The sequence below is a fragment of the Nyctereutes procyonoides genome, unplaced genomic scaffold (genome assembly GCF_905146905.1).
Source record: "Nyctereutes procyonoides isolate TBG_1078 unplaced genomic scaffold, NYPRO_anot_genome, whole genome shotgun sequence".
NCBI classification, from domain to species: domain Eukaryota; kingdom Metazoa; phylum Chordata; class Mammalia; order Carnivora; family Canidae; genus Nyctereutes; species Nyctereutes procyonoides.
Genome location: NW_026575148.1, coordinates 13332406 through 13355622, shown reverse-complemented (window position 1 = coordinate 13355622; position 23217 = coordinate 13332406). Strand labels below are relative to the sequence as shown.

The following is a 23217-nucleotide window of genomic DNA, read 5'->3' as shown; positions in this document are numbered from 1 at the left end:
GGAATTGGAACAGCTGTATGTAGTCTATGAGAAGAGACTGAAAGAGAAGTGATGTGTCATTGAAGAAGCATTCTGTGATCTCTCAACCACACCCTGCCCCTGCTTCATGATACCTGAGAAATGCAGGTCACGGATTTAGGCTTTTCTTTAAATTATATTTTGGTTCTGAAACACTGCTTCTTAATTCTGCATGCTTAAAAGACTGAAAGGCATGACTTTGTTCAGGTTTGAATGACCTAAACTGGGCCTCGAAGGAACACTTAGAAGCAAATACAGGAAAGCGATGTTAGTGTCTTAACTAGCTCAGCCTTCCACACTAGCCAAGAGACTCACAAATACACAGAAATTCAAAAGTGCTACGAGTGAAACTGTCAAATGAAACTTTACCTGCCTCCCTCTGTGCTTTATTCTACAGGTAAGACCACAGAGAGTTTTTCAGGAATGCATGTTTCTGCAGTGCCTTCTTCAAAGCACAGAAAGACAAGAGCAATTTTCTTTTTCCCTTATGCTTAGAATTGTTAACAGATTCTCATTCTGTCTTACATGGCTTCCTCTTGACCCCTAAGTATTAATATGTAAATCTCAAAATAATTATTTTCTCTAGATTTTCCTCAACAAAAAAAAATTCAGAGTACTCTCTCTAGGGTACTGACTTCCAGCGTCTAGGCCCCTCAGCAATGCCTGTTTTATTTATGATATTTTAAGGTTATCCAAGTTCTTCCCGAAAGAACTGCCTAATAAACTTAGCCCCTTGTTTTGGAGGAAGACTCTCTGCTTCAGTCAAGAGTCTCCCCAGCACAGGTTCGGCTGCTTTCCCACCTTGGCCATCAGCGTGGGTGCATCTCCTTTCTTGCCAGGGCATGATTCACGTTATCCCCTCTCTGCTCCTCAGTCACCTCAGAAGATGGCTGTTCTTTGGATCTTGGCTTTCGAGTTGATCTTGAAGAAAAAGGATTCTACACGGAGAATTTCCACTCAGCAGCGTGGGTTTTCCGAGGAGATGATGGGGATCCTGAGGACAGTCCCAGATGTCTTAGTAAAAAACCCCGACCGGTAGCTGGTAAGGACTCTACAGTTAATGGTATAAAATAAACGCCTTCGAGAACTTGTAACCAAGCTCCAGGCAAGTCTCTGAAGTGGGCAAAATGCACACAGGGTGGAGTGTGAGGGACGTATATATACATATACAATGTATTTCCTAATATTGTGAAAGAATCTGAAGCTATTAAAAGTAAAACTCTGTTAAGAGCTCATTCAAACATTGAATTGTAATTCCAAAGTTGGTGTAAAGATTAATGCAGGAAGAGTTGAGTATTTTCCATTCTAGGGGTAAAAACACTATTTTATTTTATTATTTTATTTTATTTTATTTATTATTTTATTAAAGATTTTTATTTATTTATTCATGAGATACACAGAGAGAGGGAGAGAGAGGCAGAAATACAGGCAGAGGGAGAAGCAGGCTCCCCATGGGGAGCCCGATCTGGGACTCAATCCCAGGACCCCAGGATCATGCCCTGATCCCAAGGCAGACACTCAACCACTGAGCCACCCAGAAGTCCCTAAAAATACTATTTAAAAAAAATAGACTATTTAAAAATATATATATGAACAAGTAACATCTATTGTTCCAACAACAAAATATAACAATTTCATTGTTTTTGCATTTTTAAATTATTATTTAGATATTACACATAGGTCTAGTTTTGTTTTTAAACATACATGAAATATGTATTTGATATTATCATGTATATAGTTTGAGACATAAGATTTTATAGCCTGTTTTTTACTTTTAATATTTATTCATTATATCTTCACTTAATATAAGTGTTTTAATGTGTTTTTGCAGATTTTATTAGCATTCTAATAATTTCATAATTTTTATGAAATTTTTAGTTTACTGAAACTATGTGTATTTCTCCAATGCAATAACAGCCTAATGATTAAAAAACACTTATACCTGAATTACAAGTTTTAGCATGTGAAATTATTTCATGCAATCTTTGCTGTAAAATTTAAGGTATAGAGGTTTTTTAAACTTATGTTTTATTGATATAAATGACTTTGATGAATACTTAACAATTTAACTTGAGCAAGCAAAGATTTGGGGTGCAAATAAGGTTTTAAATTAACTATACAATCATACATTTAACAAATATCATGTCTACTATGGTTCAGGCACTAGTGGAAGTTGTTAAAGATACACAGTGAGAAGTAACAGATTTTACAGAGATGTACTTATTATTTTCAGTACAGGCAAAGTGGTAAATTGAAATGAGTTCCTATGTACATGAATAAAATAATACAATATTTTGTGAATTTAGAATATTTATTTATATTCATATCATAATTAGCTTAACCATTCATTGGAAAGTAAGTATAAGACTCTAAATCTAAAAATTCAAAGAATTCAGATTGGAATTTTTGAAAATTAAAAGAAATGATGAGGATTTAGAAATAAATGTTTTAAATTATTTGTATATTTAACTTTTATTTGAGTAATAGAATAGTATAGAGAAAGACCACCTGACTGAAAGTACAATTTGGGATGTTCTGATTTCTATTTATTCTCTGGTGTATTTCAAGCACCTAGGACACTGCATGCCTCATCATAGGAAGCGAATATATATTTGTTGAATGAATGAATGAATGAATAAATAAAAAGTCCCGGATTTCAGTACTACTCAGAAATTTGGCAACTACATGACCTTAGAAAAATCATTTATTGTTATTATCTCTCTGTCTTATGGTGCTTATAAAAAATGAAATGAAATTATATATGTGATCAGTATAATTAGCAATTTCTATCTATCTTGACTATTTCTCTCACTCCTGTTTTTCTTAATTATCATGAGAACTTTGGATGAATATTAAATATCTATTCACATGTTTGTATGTACTCACATATATTCTCTATGAATTCTAAACAATTGCTATTACTTGATACTTAGTAAATTTATGAGTATTTATTGCCAATTTGTTTATGGCAGGCAGGTATGAAAACATAAGATGAATAAAATACAATTACTCCCTCACAATATCTTGGCTAACACATGATATATGATACCTGTAAAAAAGCACATTCTTGCCATTTCTGCAACTGCTTATGGTCATCAAAAAATAAAGCATTTGATTGATTCACTATTATTCACTTTGGTTAAAAAAATGTGTTCAAGTTTGCCAAAAATTTCCCTTATGTGTGGATATATACATATGATGTGCATTCCCATGTAATATATATATATATATATATATATATATATATATCACACATAAGAAAAACAAAATGTTTAAATGCTGCAAGTGAGTTTCATAATACCATTTATTAAAATGAAACTTAGTTCAAGAATGTAGCAGTTGTTCTTTCTTACTGTTACTAAGACTTGAAAGCGTTAGCAGATGCTGATGTTCTTAACTACATGATATTGAGAGATCAATGGAAGAAAACGGAGATTGAGAGGAAAGGTGAGCTGGAGACAAATGAATAATTTTTTAACTGAAAAATATCTTTATCAACCTAATGGCATTTTAAGATAGTGACATACTAATTTATATCTACCAGCATGTATTTCATGAGAACAAATTTTACACTTTAAAAAAATCAATCTTAATCCCCTAAAAAGCCCTTCTATAAATGGAAGAAATAAATAAAGGTTTGCATCACTCTAGAAGTATATTGAGGGGCTCCTGGGTGTCTCAGTCAGTTAAGCATCCAACTCTTAGTCTGGGCTCAGGTCATGATCTCAGGGTCCTGGGATCAAGCCCCATGTCAGGCTCTGCACTAAATGTCGAACCTACTTAGGATTCTCTCTTTCTCTCCCTCTGCCCCTTGTGCTTGTGTTCTCTCTATCTCTCTCTCTCTCTTAAAAAAAAAGCATATTGAAGGAGCAACAAAAAGGTTTTAGGGTATTTTTAATATATGAATCGTCCTATTTTTATGGAAATATGTACCCTTCCTTTGAACTTTTACATCTAACAAGATGATTCCAAGGAAGTGTGTTATTTGAGGGGAAAAATTACTTGAAGATGTGCCCACAAAGTCTCTGAAAAGACAATGACATTCATTTGTGGCTTTTCAGCAGCTGTGTGGCACTCATAGATTATCTACCAGACAGTGGCAGAGGAAACCAGGCCTGTAAATTTTAAAATATGAGAAAACTGTCTTGAGGATGGGAGAGGAACATATTGCAACATATTTTGATTGTCTCCTCTCCCACAGGAGAATGCTACAGTTGAGTTCACCATTTAAAGACTTCATGGAATTGTTTATACTTTCACATACATTGTTGACATTCAATTTGCCTGAACGAAGAAGAAAGAAAAAAAAAAGCACTATCACTGCAGCCTTGAAAGCATTAGCTATCTTAACAGTCTCATGGAATATGAAAACAAAACAACGAACATGATTTGATTTGAATCAACACAATAAATATATTCCATTAAACAAATATCTGTTGGGTAATCAATCTGTCAAAAGCAGAAGACAGTATCAAGAGAGTAACCTAGAGGGAGCAAAACATTTTGACATGTGGAGATGTTAGAAATGATTTCTACCGAGGTCAGAAATAGGATTTCTGATCTTCTTTCTGCCCTGATTGGCTACCAGACTGTTGCAGATTGTGAAAATATCCATTTCCATGTCCTTGAATTTCTTATTTCTGTCCCTTAAATTATACTGAGATCCAGTCAATGACAATCAAAACAGTGATATAAATGATGGCCAAAAGGAGATTAACAAAAGGATGGAAATCTTCCCAGGAGCATAGAGCAGAGCAGAGGACAGAGTTTTAGGACTGGGTTACACTAGTACCTTCCTGGCAACTTTGCCATGTTTTCCCCATACTGTTCTCAACAGCAGTAAAACAGTGTATTTTCTTCAGACAAATTGGAAAGATAAACATTCCTTCAGGAATGTACATGAAGAGCCTATCCTTCTCTTTAAATGGTTGCCAACTTTGGCAGCCAGGGTCTGGCATGAAAAGTTCATGAGAAAAAGTCTCTTGCCCATCTTTACCATTACAATCGTAACACAAAGGAAAACACCTGGACAAACAGTAGATATCTAGTAAATGTTTGTGAATGAATAACTTCTACTATTATGTTATAATGGATCACTAAAGACAGAGACGCTTATTTCCTTGTTTTTAGCAATATTTTTGCTCCCTAGCTGACTGACCAAGCAGGAGGTCACATCCAAGAACATGTGGATATATTGCCTAACTTATTACTGTATTTGTCACTTCTTATAGGAAATTTAATTTTAGAAAACCCCACTAATTTACCTCAGAATAGCTGAGAGAAAATTTAATAAAGTAATGGCAAATCTTCTTACAAACTCTGTAATTAGAAATCTTTAAACTGTAATGTAAATTAATAATAATAGTATCTTCAAAGGTCAGGGACGACCAGGAAGAGATTCCTCATCAAATGGAAATTTGGAGTGGGGTTTTTTTTCCTACTCAAAATATAATTGTGAAGTCAATCATTTTAAATTCTTAAGAGTTCCTTTGACCTCTCAATTGCTTCTAATTCTATCCATAATTTGCCTACATTAGGCATTCCATAACAGCCTTTGAATATGGATCTAAAGAGGATGCAACCTTCAATGAAGAAATGTCCTTGATCTCCAGTCCAGAGGAAGATCTAAAACTCTCTGAGACATGAGAATTGAAATACAGAAATATCAAAAAGGGGTTGGAAAGAAGCAGAAAAAGAAATTACCTGTAAATTCTATTTTTTTTAATATAAAAAGATTCTATTAAGTTATGTTTTACGGTGTGAATTTGCGCTGTCCTTATTAATAGACAAGCATTCTTGTTTTATAATTAATTACCTGACTTTTCCCCCCAGAGACTTAACAATAGGCCTCTTACTAATAATTCACTTATGGAGCTCAGGGAGCTTAACATTAATTATTCTTTATTATGATTTATTCTTTATCATTTTTTAGATATTAACATACAGAAAAGAAAACTCACCCAATTAAGTATACCATCATAAAGTATAATTGTTGGGGGAAGATTAATTTTCCCAGTATTAAGGTAATGATTCTCTCTGGTGAACCTGACCATAAATACAACCCAACACTCAGTATTTTGAAGCTTTTTGTTTATCATTCTTCATTGGATAACTTTGTCAACACTTATTAAAAAAAATGGATCCATCTGAGATCACGTAATCCCTTCAGATGTTTTATTTCAGTTTTATATTCTAACATGATTTAGGCATAACTTTTCTTCTAAATAAAAAACGAAATGTCCATATACAGTAAAAGACAAAATGCTTACAATGTCCACATCTCCTGTTACGTAAACTGACCTGCTATAAAAGGAACAGACCTGCAGAGACATATTTGCAGCCTTACAATCCTGCCCTTTTGTCACCACTGAAGAGTAACAGCCCATAGAGTTATGAGCAGAGATGTTTTCAACCTGTGAGATTCTCACTTTCACAAATTTGATGTGGGAAGATGCCCTTAAGGTACTGAGCACAGAAGTTAAAATGTCTTGAGGTAGAGAAAAGTCAAGAGGGTCCATGAGTGAGCAGAAGTTATAAATAAGCCAAACTCATTAGTGAGCAGAAGCAATGAAGAAACACACACACACACACACACACACACACACACACACACATAGATCTACACACATTTATATAGAAAAGAGGCTGTGAAGGTAGCAGGAGGAGAAATGGAGCAGATATATGGAAAATCAGACTGTGAAATAGCAAGGCCACATCAATTAAAGATCATTAGACTAATGTAAAAATCCATAAATTCTTACTGTGAACTCCCCACCTTCAGTACGACGCAATCTTACACTTACAACACCTGCAAGCTCCTCCCAGCAGTTCCTGCTTTTTCTGAGAAACTCAGTTATTCAGGCTTTTTTGGGTTCCTGTAAGACTTAAATGTACAGCTGAGGATTCTGTTTTCTTATTTCCATGTATAACTTTGCAACACCAGTCCTATTGTTAGGACATTGGACCTGAGTGACTCAGACCTGTAAGGCTGAGCTGCCTTTCGGGAGTCATGCAGCCGTGGGGTGGTGAGCACTGCCCCTTACTCACCGTATGACCCAGGCGAGTTGTTGAACTTCTCGTTGTCTGGGGGCACCTGGGTGGCTCAGTCAGTTAAGCATCCAACCCTTGATTTCAGCTTAGGTCATGATCTCAGGGTCGTGAGATAAAACCCTGAGTGTGGAACCTGCTTAAGATCCTCTCTCTACCTTTCCTTTTGCTCCTTCCCCCACTCTCTCTCTAAAACAAAAACAAAAACAAGACAAAACAAACCGAAAAACAGCTCACTGTGCCTCAGTTTCCTCCTCTCCAAAAAAAGAATAACAGGCTGATATAAAGATTAAATTGGATAATACTAATAAGTGGTTAGAACATTTTTATTAGGTCTGGTGTGTCATAAACCAGCAATAAATGCTATCTACTGTTATAATCATATTTGTGGTATCTAAAGAGTAACTCAAAAGAATGCCCTCTTTGCTTCTCCTTCAGTTCGAGAGCGAACCGTGAGGCTGTTCAAAGGAACCGGTGATTATCCCTGGGGATTCCGAATTGAATTCTCCAAGCCAATCGTGGTCACCGAAGTGGATGCTAGTAAGTTGCCTCGCTATAGCAGCTTGCATTCAGAGCAGAACGAATGTCTCAAACCTCACACAACATGATAAATAGCCTTTGATATATCCCATAAAGCACACACATGCAATAGAAGCAATTTCTAAATCTCAGTTTATCAAAACTCGTGGTGATTCAAAGAGCCCACATCACGATCAAATACTTTTTAAAAGACCATGCTTTCCTGATGGAACATGCTCCCCTGGTAGCCATCGGGCCTCGGTCTCCCTACAAAGAGCCCTACCTATACCTGTGGAAACAGGGCTACAGGGCTCTGTAGGTAGGAAGGGTCTTAGGAATTGGCAATCGCTAATCTATTTGTATCTAATAGTTCCTGGGAGGAGTTCCATTGCCCCCAAATTATTTTCCTTACAGCTTCTCAGATTTCTTTATTTCCTAATAAGCCAATTAGAAATTCATAAATACCTCATCAACATTAGATCCTTTACTCCCTGACCTATATAATGGAAGAATCATCTGAGGTCAAGCCTATGAAAAAAATGGAGCCAGAAGACTAAGATTGGCAGGACTATAAGATAAAGATTATCTACACCCAGCATGCTGCATTAGAAGAGGCCCAGGGCCGAGAAGGGGGGGGGGGTGTCTCTGAATTACATTATCGTCCCCATCTGGACTGTGAATTCACCAAGGTCAGAAACTTTATTTCATCCACCATTTTACCCTCACTACTTTGTGCAGTCTCTTAAAGGCAATAGAGGAGATGCCCCAAAATGCTTGTTGAATGACTATGAGAACCTTAGGGATAAAAGCTGGGGAGCATAGGGCAAAGAGGAAGGGAGGAGTACCACCCAGTAGTATTACAACCGTTCCTGCTTTGCCCTTGTGCCATAATTCCTTCCCTGGGCCATTATCACCCGAGGTCACATTTCATTTTCCTTTGCTTGTCAGCATTCAGGTGTTCCTTCCACTGTATGCTCTGTGATTCCACTGGGAATGTGTTCTCAGATCTGTTAAAAAGTGGATGACCACTCAGCTCTGGGAAAGGCCAGAGGAGTGACAGCTGAGCTCATGAAATTGTTGCCTCCTAGTCCAGCATTCCACAGTCCTGGGTGATACCAGTGGGAAACAGTGGGTCAGACCATCACATATTCTTTGTATGAACAGAATTTTCCAATGAATTCCCAGTGTACGGGATAAAAGGAAAGAAATATTGAGTATCTAAGCAGTAAGTGAGATATTCCTCATGCAACAAGGAAATTTTATAGTTTTAGAACCCTTCCTATGTTGTTCTTTGTACAAGTTACCAGGTGATCCATGGCATAGATTCTGTGTAACACAGAGGATTTGTCTTCTTTAAAAAAGAGGGAGCTAACAGTTCTAAGTACTTTGGATGTCTATTACACATTAATTGATGTTTTAAAAAAAGGAAATTTACTTATTTATAATATCACAATGGAAATTAAATTTACTTTAAATATAAAAGCTATCATATTCATTGGGTACCTATTATGAGCAGGGCACTTGATATATGTCCTCCCATGTAATCAATGCAACAGAACTTGAAACGTGACATGATCACTTCCATTTAGCAGATGAATTATATATTAAGGCTTAAACTAGTTGAGCAACTGGCCTAAAGTTAATCAATTACATCATGACAACTCCAGGATTCGGATCTAAGAATTTCTATCCCTGGAAACAGAGTTCTTTCCCTGTGACTTCTATCAGTTAGGACCCTCTGTTGCAACTAGTAAGAAATCTGACTGATAATGGTTTAAGTCATGAAGGGAGTTTATGGACTCACAAAAGTTGAAGGTTCTGAGACAGCGCAGGTGTTTGATTTGTTTCCGTAGCTCAATTTCATCAAAGGTATGAATTCTTTGACCCCAATTTCCTTGGTGTTACAAGCTTCCCATTTGGATTCAAAATGATTTCAGCAGTTCCAGCCTTCTCGTGGCACATCAGAGTCATAAAGACAGAAGGGATGGGCTTCAACACTCAAATGTCCTCAGGTTTCTGGGTCCCCTAGGGAACACTGTGAACTGTTTCACTTAAGCCAAATGCAAGAGGATACCATTGCCTGCCTGAGTTGCTAGGAAACCAGGGTGAGCCCTGGACTTGAGAGTGGAACAATGCTGCTTTGCCTAACCCAGCCCATCACATACTGGAGAAGAGATGGAAAAGATGTGAGAGGAACCTCAAGGAACTCTACAACCACTCAGCCTCAAGCCATACTGACACCATGACACTCTGTACCCACCGAGTGATAAACAAGTCACACAAACCAACAAAACGTTGCATAGTGCACACGAAGGTGGTATTCTTTCTTTTCTTGATTTATTATTTCCATCTAGTCACATTCTTTAAAAATCCTATTATTTTCATCAAAGAATTGCCTTTGAATGTTTCATGACTTGAGTTGACCTAATTCATTCTCAACTGTTAAGAAAAAACATTCGATACCTTAAAAATCACATCAACTCCTCTTATTACACAGTTGAACTGACATTATCTCAAATACCTGTTTACAGTTGAGCAGGATTCAATGTCTGACATAAAATAGCTTTTTCTCCATTAAGCTTCATTATAGACCCATTCTTCGCCGCTCTTGGGGAGTTCTGGGATGGATCTCAATTTTTGTAGTCTCTCTTAGACAATAAACAGTATGGTTGTTTTGTCATTAAAAGTCCATACAAAAATCACAGAACAACAGGTTGGTCTAGTGTATTGATAATCAAAGTTTGAGCATTTTTATCCAATTTAAAATTTCTTTCCTCTTCCTGAACCTGCCTCAGACTTGCAGGCCTGGATTATCTTCTTCACGATTTCTCATCTTTATTCTCCATTCATCAGAAATCGCACCCTGGCCCTTTCAAATGTACTCATTTTTTTTTTATCTGTTCCTCCTTTCCTTCTTTTCCAATTGAAGGTCAATTTTCCCACTTTCTCATGGCTTACAGAAATATCAGTAAGTAGGGAATTGATGCAAATTTCTCTAAGGTAATAAAAGGACTTCCTGTTGTGTGAGAAATAAGTCATGAATATGAAAACAGATGTGTAAAAGACTGAAGGAGATCACTATGACAGACAAAAGAGCATAAATGGGCAGAAAAACCTTCTGAAGGCCCCACAGTGGAGGTCTGGCACTTGTGAAGGGAGACAGAGAAGGAATCATGACTGCATAGTTAGAACCTCAAACTGCAGCATAGCTCTGAAAAATTCTGAGACAGGTGGACAGGAAGCCCCAGAGTAAAGAGTGTTCATTAGAGAAATCCTGCATTGGCCAGAAAGAGCCTGGTGGCAGGACACCCACCAAATTCAGTCACTGGCTGGCACGGGTGACTTCCTAGTGAGAGTGTAACCTCAGTGTGACGTGAGACTATCAAAGTGTGGCAGGTGAAGGCACTTCTGGGCAGTGTAGCTCTAAGACCTCCAGAGAAGGTAAGAATGGAAAGCCTTAGAAAGAGAGAAGGAAAAAAAGCCTATCGATAGGAATAATTCTAATGAAGATATAATGAATACTACTTTGAAAATAATAAAATATAGAAAGAAATTGAGGAACACCTAAATTAACAGCAGGAAAGACATATGTATCATTTTTAAGCCTTAATATTGAATGATGTCAATTCTTTCTAAAACTGATCTATTACATGGAATCCTAACTAAAATTCTAGTAAGCGTAGCTGCCTTTGTTTTTGCCTTTGTTTTATCAGTAAAAAAAAAAAATCAATGATATTCTAACATATTTATAGGAAAGCAAAGGGTCAAGTAATTAAGCTGAAAATTCTTTCATCTGGGGAAAAAAAACCTTTTTAGTCTATAATTAGATATTAAAAGTACAAATGCAAGGGTATATTTTATACTTTTTTACTTTGATACAAATGAATTTCAATGGAAGTCATATTTCAGTTTTTTCAATTAAAGTTTAACCAGTTATTCAAACATATAAATGATTATTTAGCAAATAAATCCCTTAATTATTAGGGAAGAGAGGGGTTTTACCCAAATGTTGGTGGAATTTGGGTGTAGAAGGGGAGACCCCAAGCAAGTGGGGAGAAGAGCAGAAGAGGAACTCAGGTGACAAAAGATAAAAATGGCAAATTTTGCCTGTGTCAACCTTGCTTGACCCCTTAGTGCCCTTCAAATTAACAAGAGAAACAACGACAAAAACAATTGTGGGCTTAATTATTTCTATAGAGACACAAAGAATAGGCAAATTTTTATCATAAAGTGGTTTCTGAGTTTTTACTGTGTTTTTAAAAGGCATTTGTCCTTAAGAAAATGTTTATTCATGGAGAACCTTTTGGTGGATGTTTCCCACCTTCCCAATCTATTTTGTCCTCATCTTTTTCTCCATTTTCTCTCTCCCCTTCCCTCTTTCCCTGTCCCTACTGTCTTCTTTCTATCTCTGCCTTCACAAGATTAATGTTAAATGAAGAAATAGAACTCTGAAGGAAAATAAAAATGACCACGCTTTAAAAATCAAACAGATCTGACTTGATAAGTTTAGTCCGATTTTTGCAAAATATCCAAAACGTTGTTCATGCCTGTCTTTCTAGATAAAATAAGGAAATGCAGTTTAATAAAGTGTTACGATCTCTTTATTTTCTGATACCTTTGTAACTGTTCAAATGAGATAGTTAACTGTATCTCTTCCATTCAAATGGGAAACAAATCAGAATGTTTGCATTGCAAGTGACTTTGTATTTAGGGGGCCCTAGGTTTTGTAATAGGAAAAGCTGAAGGATCCCTACTGTAGCAGAAATGGTACAATACATAGTTAACCTAGGATTTTATTCAACATCAGAAAGTGCTGCCCTGGCAGGGATTCATGTAGCTGCTGAGTCTACTTCTCTTTTTTTAAAATGTATTCCTCAATGCTGAAGAGCAACCTCTGAAATCCATTGTCTAGTCAAATCTGCTAAATGAGGGGTTGAGGGACTTTAAAATTACACGTATTTTCAGCACTTCTGAAAATCTCATTCACACCACAAAACATTGTTCTGGATGCACTAGAGAGGCTTAATTACACACTGAAGATAAAAAAGATAAAGCAGGGAGACCTGTAGGTGGGATGGAAATGATTATCCATAACTATACAGAGAGGGAGTTTGCTTGTAGCTTACATAACTAATTGCCCACACCCGGCTGGCATTTGCATGAACATTTTCTGTGAAAGCCTAAATGCTTATGAGATCTGTTGGCATAAACAAAAGAAACAGATGTTCCAACTTTGATACCAAGCAAAGTTGAAAAGAAAACTATACATTTAGGGATGGATAAACCATAGAGGAAATTATGGACAGGCCCATCTTTCTGGAAGTTCTAGAATTTAAAATACTACTGTTATAGTACAATTTTTTTTAAATGAAGGGACAAGCCCCCTTTTTAATTATAAGTTTTTCGGTTTCTGCATTATATGTAAAAATGCATCAAAGGATGGAGGAGCTCAGCATTTAACTCTTTATAACAAACATAAAACTATGCAGTCAAGTATCCTGTTAGGGAAACAAACTTACAAAAACCCTGGTCTTGTTTTCCTACCACCTCAATCCTTCCAGTGCCACGCAGGACGTAAATACTTCCACCTGCTCCCAAGAATAGCCTCAAGTAGGACTATCCACTGTGTGGGATATTACATGGTCACCTTGAAATATCTCCCTCCTTCAAGAAGTCATACTGCCTCAAACTCTCGCCATAATTAATAAAGGGAAAATTTGTGGGTCGCATTGTAAAACAGAGTAACATGGTCAATGCAATCTATAATTATAGCTAAAAGCAATCCAATGAGCTGTCAAGAAGGGTTACACTGCAGAAATAATTTTCTACAAACAAGTATCATTTTCACTCTCAAAATAATACAAAGATAAATAACACAATCTTAAAAAGTGCAAAGGATTTGAGTAGAGATTTCTCCAAAGAGGATAAACAAATAGCCAATAAGCGCATGCACGCGCACACACACACACATTCAATATAAGTAGTCAACAGGAAAATGCAAAAGAAAGCCACAGTGAAATATCACTACACACCCACTAGGATGACTATCATCAAAAAGTCAAGAATGACAAGTCTTGGCAAGAATGTGGAGAAATCCAGAATGCTCATACAATGCTGATAGGAATGTAAGAGGACATAGCTACTTTGGAAAGCAGTCTGTTCATTCCCCAAAGTGTTAAACACAGAGTGACCAGTTGACCCAACAATTCCACTCCTAGGTACATACCTAAGACAAATGAAAACATAAGTCCACAAACAAAATGCTTGCGCACAAATTCTCTTGGCAGCATTATTTATCCAAAAAGTGAAAACAATGCAAATTCCCACCCACTGATGAAGAGATAAACAAAATGTGCTAGGCCCTTACAATAAAAACATTTATTCATCGACTAAAAGGAATATAGTGCCTGATACAATTTGGATGAATCTTGAAAATATGTTGCCAAGTAAATGACACAAAACACAGAAGAGTAAATATTGCATAATTGCACTTACAAGAAATGTCCTCAATAGGAAGGCCATGGAGGCCCATAGATTAGTGGTGACATAGAGCTGAGAGGTTGGGGGAAACAGAGTGACTGCTATGGCTATAGAGTTTCTGGGGTGACAAAAATGATCTAAAATTAGATTGTGATGATGACTGCACAACTCCATGAATATACGAAAGACCATTTATTTTTACGCTTTAAATAAAGTTGCTAAAAAATGAATTATTTCCACATTGATGGATCATTTAAGTAAAATAATTTTTTTTAGTAAAATAATTTTTACCTGGGAGAGAAGACCTTTTATTAAACTCTCACACCTTTGATTATAGCAGTTTATGACTCTATCTAGTCAATCATGTAGCATGTATCCATGAGCACAAAGAGCTTAAACATCATCTCTCCCTTCCATCATACCCCTTAAAATTATGTAATTATCATTTACTTTCCAATCTTCAAATTTAGTCATTTTTCCTCAATCCTTATTCTCGACTTCTCAAATAGAGTAGGAATTAAACTGTTATTGTGGTGGTTATTTTTGTGCTGCCACGATAGAACTGTTAACCATTCTCTCCATCTTGAAAATCTTCTCTTGCTTTTATTTATCTTTTACTTCCATGTTCTCTAGGATCTACTTGCACCTTCTCTATGTTCTTCTTTGGCTCTTCTTTATTCTTCAAGATTTTGTTCTCAGTGTTCTTTATTTTTCTCCTTATACCTGTCCCTTTGTTTATAAATTCTAAATCAATTTCTCAGGCCCTTCTCATATCCTCATTGTCAAAGTTACTTTTCCACCAGCTCAATGAATATTTTCAATGGTTATTTCGGTATATCAAAAAAAAAAAAAAAAGACCTACATACATTTAGCCAAATTTTTTAAAGCCCCTACCACGTGCCAAAGATTATTAGGCATTGGAAATACCTAAATAAATAACAGCATGTAACGCCTTCCATTCATTTCCAGTTCTTGTTTCCAGAGTCATATTGCAGGCTTGTTTTAATTCTTATAATAATACTATCCTCGCTGATCTGCTTATCTTAATCTTTCCACATATTAAATGAATCTTCTAAAAACCACCACATATCTATTTTCTGCTCATAAACTTTTAATGGATCTCTGTTGCTAAAATATCAAGTACAAATTCATCTTTATACTCAAGATCCTTTACATACGGGCTACCTTTCCAACCTTACCCACCACACTGCTCCTACTCACCCAAAGCCTCTGCTCTAGTTGCCTGAGTCACTAAGTTTTTGGCATGTCTTAAAACATTCTGCTCGTATACTTTTGCTCAAAAGACTTCTCCTTCATGGATCACTGACTGTTTGAGGTTATACTAGCTTTGGCAACAAAAATGATTAATGGCTTAAGATAAAGTCTCATTAGTCTCTCACGTGAACTATCCAGTGTGGATGTTCTTGGTTGGAGGGTAGGTTTGCCCCCGTGTAATATTTCAAGATCTAAGCTTATTTGTTCTTGAAGGCATCTGCATCTGGTAGGTATATGGGAAAAGAATATGAAGGGTGGTCCATTTTTATAGGCCAGGCCTGACAGTGACACACACCATTTCTGTCCTTATTCCAATGGCCGGAACTCAATCACATTGCCCACCCAGTTGCAAGAGAGCCCAAGGAAAGCTGTCCAACTGTGATCCCAGACAGAAAGGGATTTGGGTTTGTGAACACCCAGCAGTCTACGTCACCATGTTTTCTTCATTACTTTACATTAAGGAGAATCTATTTATTCATCAAGGTCAGACAAAATTCCACTTCCTTTGGAAAGTCTTTCTTAACTACTCTGATGGGAGTGACAATTCCCTTTTCTGAAGTTTCATAATACCTATTACCTTTTCATTTATTTTATACTTGCCACTACCATATTACAAAGTTATTTTTCTTTTTGATCGTGCATATATTTTCCCCAGTAATTCTAAGTTTCTTGAAAATATAATTTTAGGTCATCCATTTGTTCATTCACTATGTATTTATTGGAAAACTACTATATGTAAGACATCATATGTGATTACCACAGAGTACAAAAATTGGTAAGAAGTTGTTTCTGGACATATATTGTCATTTTGGAATTCAATTCAGAAGGCATTCCCATGAGCAAGTCCTTTGAGCCCTTTAAGACTATGGAAAAGAATTATTCAAATGGTCAACCACGCCAAGAGACTTTAATTTATCTTAAGGATGCTATTATGTAAGTGAAGGCTATATCACTTATTACTTTTTACTTAACCTTCCTACATTGATTGGCCATTGCTTATTCAAGCACAGAAGACCTCCCATACTATTATAAACAGACTTAAACAAACCATAGTCATTGCTAAAAATATCCCAAGTCATGTTACCTCACCAATTGAGTCATACTTTAAGATTTAAAGTCTCTGAGGATACTTTAGGTAATGACAGCCTAATATTGCCGCATAATGCTCTGCAAGTCCATTAACATGAACCCAGCGCTAAGGTCTAAGAAAGAAGAAATGGAAACTGTTGCTATAGCCGATGTCAGAGAAATTGCTACCTAGTATTTCTTCTAGGATTTTTATGGGTCCAGATCTCACATTTAGGTACTTACTTCATTCTGAGTTTATTTTTGTATGTAGTATAAGAAAGTGGTCCAGTTTCATTCTTTTACATGTAGCTGTCCAGTGCTCCCAACACCATTTGTTGAAGAGACTTTTTCCCACTGCTTATTACTTCTTCCTTTGTAAAAAATTAATTTCCCATAAAATTGTAGGTTAATTTTTGGGCTCTCTATTCTCTTCTATTGATCTATGTGTCTATCTCTGTGCCAGTACTATACTGTTCTGATTACTGCAAGCTTTGGACTATGACTTGAAGTCTGGAATTGTGATACCTCCAGTCTTATTTTTATCTTTCAAGATTACTTTGGCTATTTGGGGTCTCTGGTGGTTCCATACAAATTTTAGGGTTGCTTGTTCTAGCTCTGTAAAAAATGCTGTTGGTATTTCAATAGGAATTGCATTAAATGTGTAGATTGCTTTGGGTAATATAGACATTTTAACAATCTCTGTTCTTCCAATCCATGAGCATGGAATGTCTTTCTATTTCTTTGTGTCATTTTCAATTTCTTTATCAGTGTTTTATAGTTTTATTTGGTCAAGCTTATTCCCAGTTATTTTATTATTTTGGTGTAACTGTAAATGGAATTGTTTCCTTAATTTCTCTTTCTGCTGCATCATTATTGGTGTATAGAAGTGCAGCATATTTCTGTACTTTGATTTTGTATCTTGCTATTTTACTAAATTCATTTATCACTTCTAGTAGCTTTCTGGGGGAATCTTTAAGTTTTTCTATATAGAGAAAAATACTTCTTCCCTATCAATTTGCCTTTTACTCCTTTTTCTTCTGGGCAAAAATATGAAATGGGAAAAAGATAGTCTCTTCAATAAATGGTGTTGGGAACACTGGACAACTACATAAAAAAGAAAAACTGGACCATTTTCTTATACCATATACAAAAATAAACTCAAAATGGATTAAAGACTTAAATGTGAGACTTGAAACCATTAAAGGCCTAGAAGAGAGCACAGGCAGTAATTTCTCTATCAGAGCAACATTTTTCTCGGTAGGTCTCCTGAGGCAAGGAAAATAAAAGCAAAAACAAACTACTGCATCAAAATAAAAAGCTTCTGCACAGCAAAGGAAACAATCAACAAAACTAAAAGGAACCTACTGATGGGAGAAGATATTTGCAAATGACATATCTGATAAAGGGTTAGTATCCAAAATATATGAAGAACTGATACAACTCAACACCAGAAACAAATAATCCAATTTAAAAATAAGCAGAAGATATGAACATTTTTCCGAAGAAGACATCCAGATGGCCAACGGACATATGAAAAGATGCTCAACCTCACTCATCACCAGGGAAATACAAATCAAAACTACCATGAGATGTCACTTCACACCCGTCAAAATGGCTAAAATAAAAAACACAAGAAACAACAAGTGTTGATGAGGGCATGGAGGAAAAAGGAACCCTCTTGTGGTGTTGGTGGGAATGCAAACTGGTGCAGTCACCATGGAAAAAAGTACGGAGGTGCCCCAAAAAGTTAGAAATAGAACTACCCAGTAATCGCACAACTGGGTATTTACCCAAAGAATACAAAAACACTAATATGAAGAGATATATGCACCCTTATGTTCACCATTACTTACAATAGCCAAGATATGGAAGCAGCACAAGTGTGCATTGATAGATGAATGGATAAAGAATATATATATATTCATATTCATATATATATATGAAATGAAACATTATTCAGCCATAAAAAGGAATGAAATCTTGACATTTGCAATAACATGATTGGAGATAAAGAGTGTAATGTTAAGTGGAATAAGTCAGTCAGAGAAAGATAAATACCATATGATTTTACTCATGTATGTAATTTTAAGAAACGAAAGCAAGTGAGCAAAGGAAGAAAGAGACAGACACACCAAGAAACAGACTGTTAACTCTATAGAGAACAAGTGCTGGTTACCAGAGGGGAGGTATGTATGTGGGGGGTTGGGAGGGATGAGAGAAGCAGGTGATGGGGATTAAGGAGTGCACTTGTGATGAGTACTGCATAATGTACAGAATTGTTGACTCATTGTATTGTACACCTGAAATGAATATAATACTGCATGTTAATTATACTGGAATCAAAACCTAAAAAAGTTTTAAATAAGACTCATTAAAAATCATTTTTTAAAAAGAGGAAATGGGCTTAAACTGATGTAAAAAAAAAAAGAAAAAAAAGGATTTAAACTACGACAGAAAGAATCTTGGTCCAATACAGGGGAGAGCTTATCTAAAACGAATTAACCTTGAAATGACTTATTACGCCTCTCTTACCCTTAGAGAATATTAGGTATGTTACAGTAAATGCAGATGCTAGGAAACCAGGAGATAAAATAAATAGCCTCTGGAGAGATCCTCCCCACCTTCTGAAGCCTAAATCCTAAGGCTTAGACTATTTTTGGTTTCCTTTCGGAGATGGCTCAGAAAGGAGCCTCTACAATCAAAGTGAAAGCAGCTCTTTATTTCTTTTTTTTTTTCTTTCCTGACTACTCCAAGATCTGTTTTTGCCACAACTTCATAAGTATTTCAATTACTTGTTCCCTCAACAATCCTGCGGAGAAGCACTGCCCCCACCCCCCTTTTTATGGATGAAGATATTGAGGTTAAGTGATTTTCTCAGGGTTACAAAGAGACCTAGCAGCAATGAAGGAATGAGAACTAGCAGTTGAACCTTCTGGAGGATGAATAGATTGAGTTTCTGAGCAGCCTGGCTATTATACTGCAAAGAGGCCATGCAGACGCCCGGCTGAATGTGCAAAGAAACCGCGTCGTCCGGGAAATGAAAAGGGAGGCTGCGAGGATAGCATTTTGCTTCTTATTAATGACAGACGCAATTGTCTCAAGTTGGAAAGAGAGGCCCTTTAGAGACAGAGCCTTTTAGAGAGAGGACAAACGGCAGGGCCCTCAATTTGGGACCCCTCCTCAATGAGACCCTTGTTGTCCGTCCACTTACAGACAGTGCTGCAGAGGAAGCCGGCCTCCAGATGGGAGACGTGGTGCTGGCTGTCAATGGCACGGAGGTCACCAGCGCGGAGCACGCAGAAGCTGTGCACCTTGCCAGGAAAGGTAGGTGGGCCAGCCCCCAGCTCACAGCTAACCGAAGTCTCAGGGAGCTTGGCTACACCGGGCATTCCAACACGGGAGGGCCCCTGCACCCTGGGTGCAAATGCACTTCTCCCCAGAAGCTCCCCTTAGCACCTTGCTTCTCATCAGCTCCTAGGAACTAAACCATGTCTCTGCCCCGCGTTCCTTCTGGGTCCACAGCCAGCTACCAACGTGGAGCCAGGAAATGGCCTCAAAAATGTGCTCTCTTACAGAAATGTGTCCCTAAACTCCTTGCCATGAAAAACTCATCGCAATGGCATTCTCGGTACAAGAACCCATTTACTATGTCTCCTCCTTTCTTCCTCCTGTCCTCTCTCCCTGCCTTGCCTCTTGGTTCCTTCCTCTCTTCCTTTTCCTTTCCTTTTCCTTTCTTTCCACCGGTTTTGATGTTAAGAGCCTTGGGGGTTTTAATGTTAAAAGAGAGAGAGGAAGAAAGAAATCACAAATCTTCAGCTCCTGCAGATGCTCCTCGGGCCACTTGAGGCCTGCCTTTAAAGCAAGCCTGCCCCAGATGGAGCCCGCAAGGGAACAATGCTAACACATGCCCCTGCCTACCCTTGAACCCACTTAGATTTTGTGGAAAGGATAAAACTGTCTTCCTCTCTGTAGAACAAATTACTTTCTTTGGCACCACGTGACAAATCCTTATCTCCCCCCAGACTTCCAAATACACAACCGGTAAATGCTGTGTTCCATCAAGGGACTATTTGGTGAGGTGTCCTACTCCCGGTGCCCCAAAGGCTGCACACATATCTCCATGCTCCTGAAATGTATTCTTGGACTAATTGGGGTATAAAAATTCATGCATTTGGTATAGGCCACACGTGCCCTAAGTGTACCTTGCTGAACACTAGGTCTTGCTTGTCCTTTCTCATGCTGCCATCACGCGTGAGGGTTAGCACAGCAAGAGCCTTCTTGAGTGGAGACCAGGACAAGAAAACCACTAACATTTCTTGTCTCCTGATAAGTTATTCTGTACCTTTTGATGTAGAATTTAGCTGAGGTTTTGGCTGCCCTGTAGGACTTGTCCTGTGCTGGGTGCACCGGAATCCAAGGACACTATCAGTGAGCATGTGCAGCAACTACCTCTAAGTGCTACCTACATATTTATCCTAGGAGCCGCAGAGATAAGAAATCGAGATAATGTGGTAGTGATTTTACCAATGAATTGGAAGCATCTCCTATAATAAGGAGATTTGACACCTTACTTCTGGATTTGGCTGTTCCTTAGGTTCCTTCTCACAACTAATTATTTTTCAAAAAAATTTTTTTAGTTAAATAAAACCTGATTTTAGGAATATTTCAACTCTTAGGTCTTCTTTTATTTTTGCCCAAGAAGCTTAACGTTCTTGGTAATATTGAACCGTTCAGCCTCACTCTGTGAGTTAATGGAACGCAGAAAACATCTCTAAAACTTAAACAGAAGACTTTTCGATTTCCCTAAGATGATAATCCTAGAGAAGAGCTAAACTCAGCACCCTCGCTCCTGCTAGGCCTGGCGGTTATTTGTAGGATGGCTCTGTCAGCTTAACAGCTTGACAGACCCCGGTGTAACCGGGGTCACACCGTGCCTTGTTGGGCAGTTTGGCCTCCCTACCCCAAGAAGAGCCTGACCCGCAGGGAACCTCCCTGCATCTTTGCCAAACCCCCTCAAACACAGCAGTGGAGATGCCTCAGAAGCAGAAAGGTGGATGGTCGGTCTGAGACACTATGGTAAAGACAGTCAGAGACTTGTAGGGAAAACAAGTCCATTTCATACCTGTGTGTGTTCAGGAGATGGGAAGTGCAGCCAGTAGCAGAAGACAGCTCAACACCTCCTGCAGGGAATCGCTGAGGGACAGTTTCTTTTCTCCCTGGCTTGGTACTGGGCAGCCAAGACCAAACCACTGAAGGCCAAGCAACTGGCAACACCTGTTCCTCATAGTCAGTGGGAAACAATCCAGCTGGATCAAGGACTTGATCACTTCTTCCTCAGGCTTAACCTCTACCACTCATTGATTATAACACAGCTCTTAATTGAGAAATAATAAAAACCAAAAAAGATGCAGATAAACAAAATAGAGAATAATAAAAAGAAAAGAGGAAAAATTTTAAATAATAAAATACTACCATGAACAACTATATAACAGTAAATGTGAAAACTTGGTAAGTACGGACATTTTCCAAAAGTAATTAAGGTGCCAAAATTAGTGCAATAATAAATAGAAACTTGGAATAGACTGCAATAAAGGTATTTGTAGAGCAAACAAAAAAGACGACCTGACTTTTCTCCCAATCCACCCCTACTCCATCCTCCATTCATAAGTGCAAGATGCCAGTCACTTTTACGGATGAAGTGTTTCCAACTTTCAAGAGCAAATAATCCATATTCCAGAGTTTTTTCAGGACATAGGAAAAAGTGATGCTTCTCAGCTCGTTTTATGAGGCTACTATAATCTTGATTCCAGAACAAGATAGGTATAGTATGAAAAATAAAAAAAAATATGTTCATTTTACATGTGTATAGATGCACAAAACCAAAGAAAAATAGTAGATACTTGAATCAAACTGTTTATCAAAATTACATATAATACATCATAATGACGTAGGATTTATCCCTAAATAAGAATGGCTTTCTAAGAAAATATTTTGGTACAAATCATCCCGTTAATGAATGAAAGAAAAAAATTGCATGACTTTTTCAATAGAAAAGTCATGTAATAAAGTTTAGTACAAGTATATGTATTTTAAATTCCCTAAATAGTAGGAATAGAAGTTTCTTTTCATAACTTGATAAAGGTTATCTACCAAAAATCTTACCACAAAAAGTAAAAAGTATGTAAAGTATATACAATAACAACAGAACATTTAATAGAGAAACTTCAAGCAGATTTCTTTTGGGATTGAAAAGAATAATGGCGGTTTTAACAACTTCTGTTTACCAAGATATCTAAGGTCCTGACTTATTCAATAACACGAGAAAGAAAAATAAAGGTCAACGGTCTTGGAAGGAAAGAGATAAAGCTGTTATTATTTGCAGATTATCCGATCATAACAAAATCAATAGACCAACACTTAGAACTAATTAGAGCAACATCGACCAAACTGAGGTTTCCTTGTAAAAATCAGTAGTGTTCTTCTACACCAGTCATAACCAAAAAGAAAATAAAAGGAAACTAATATATGATTAATAACGGCAGCAAAACCACCAGGTAGGAAAGAATTAATCCAACCCAGAACACACAAGAGCTTCATAAAAAAAAATCTTTACGACTCAATCAAAGTACATAAAAGAAGACTTAAATAACTGAAGATATATAGTATCTTCATGGGTGGAAGAACTTTATAAAGATCTCAATTCCCCCAAATTAATCTAAATACTCAACAATTTTTCAATAAAATTTTATTAAAAATGTTTGAGTAGCTCGTCCAACTTATCCTCAGATTTATGTGGAAGGATAACTGTCT

The 23217-nt window shown here is 37.0% G+C and overlaps 1 protein-coding gene across 1 annotated transcript in view; it reads left to right on the top strand.

The window, feature by feature from the left end:
- Positions 1-338: 338 nt before the first annotated feature.
- The window catches only part of LOC129501642 (uncharacterized), a 79307-nt gene continuing 56428 nt past the window's right edge, over positions 339-23217 (top strand). Inside the window, exons 1-4 of the mRNA XM_055312802.1 lie at positions 339-415; positions 893-1060; positions 7504-7605; positions 19621-19731. Coding sequence (XP_055168777.1) covers positions 376-415; positions 893-1060; positions 7504-7605; positions 19621-19731 — 421 coding nt within the window. The 5' untranslated portion in view covers positions 339-375. The remainder of the gene's footprint in view (positions 416-892; positions 1061-7503; positions 7606-19620; positions 19732-23217) is intronic.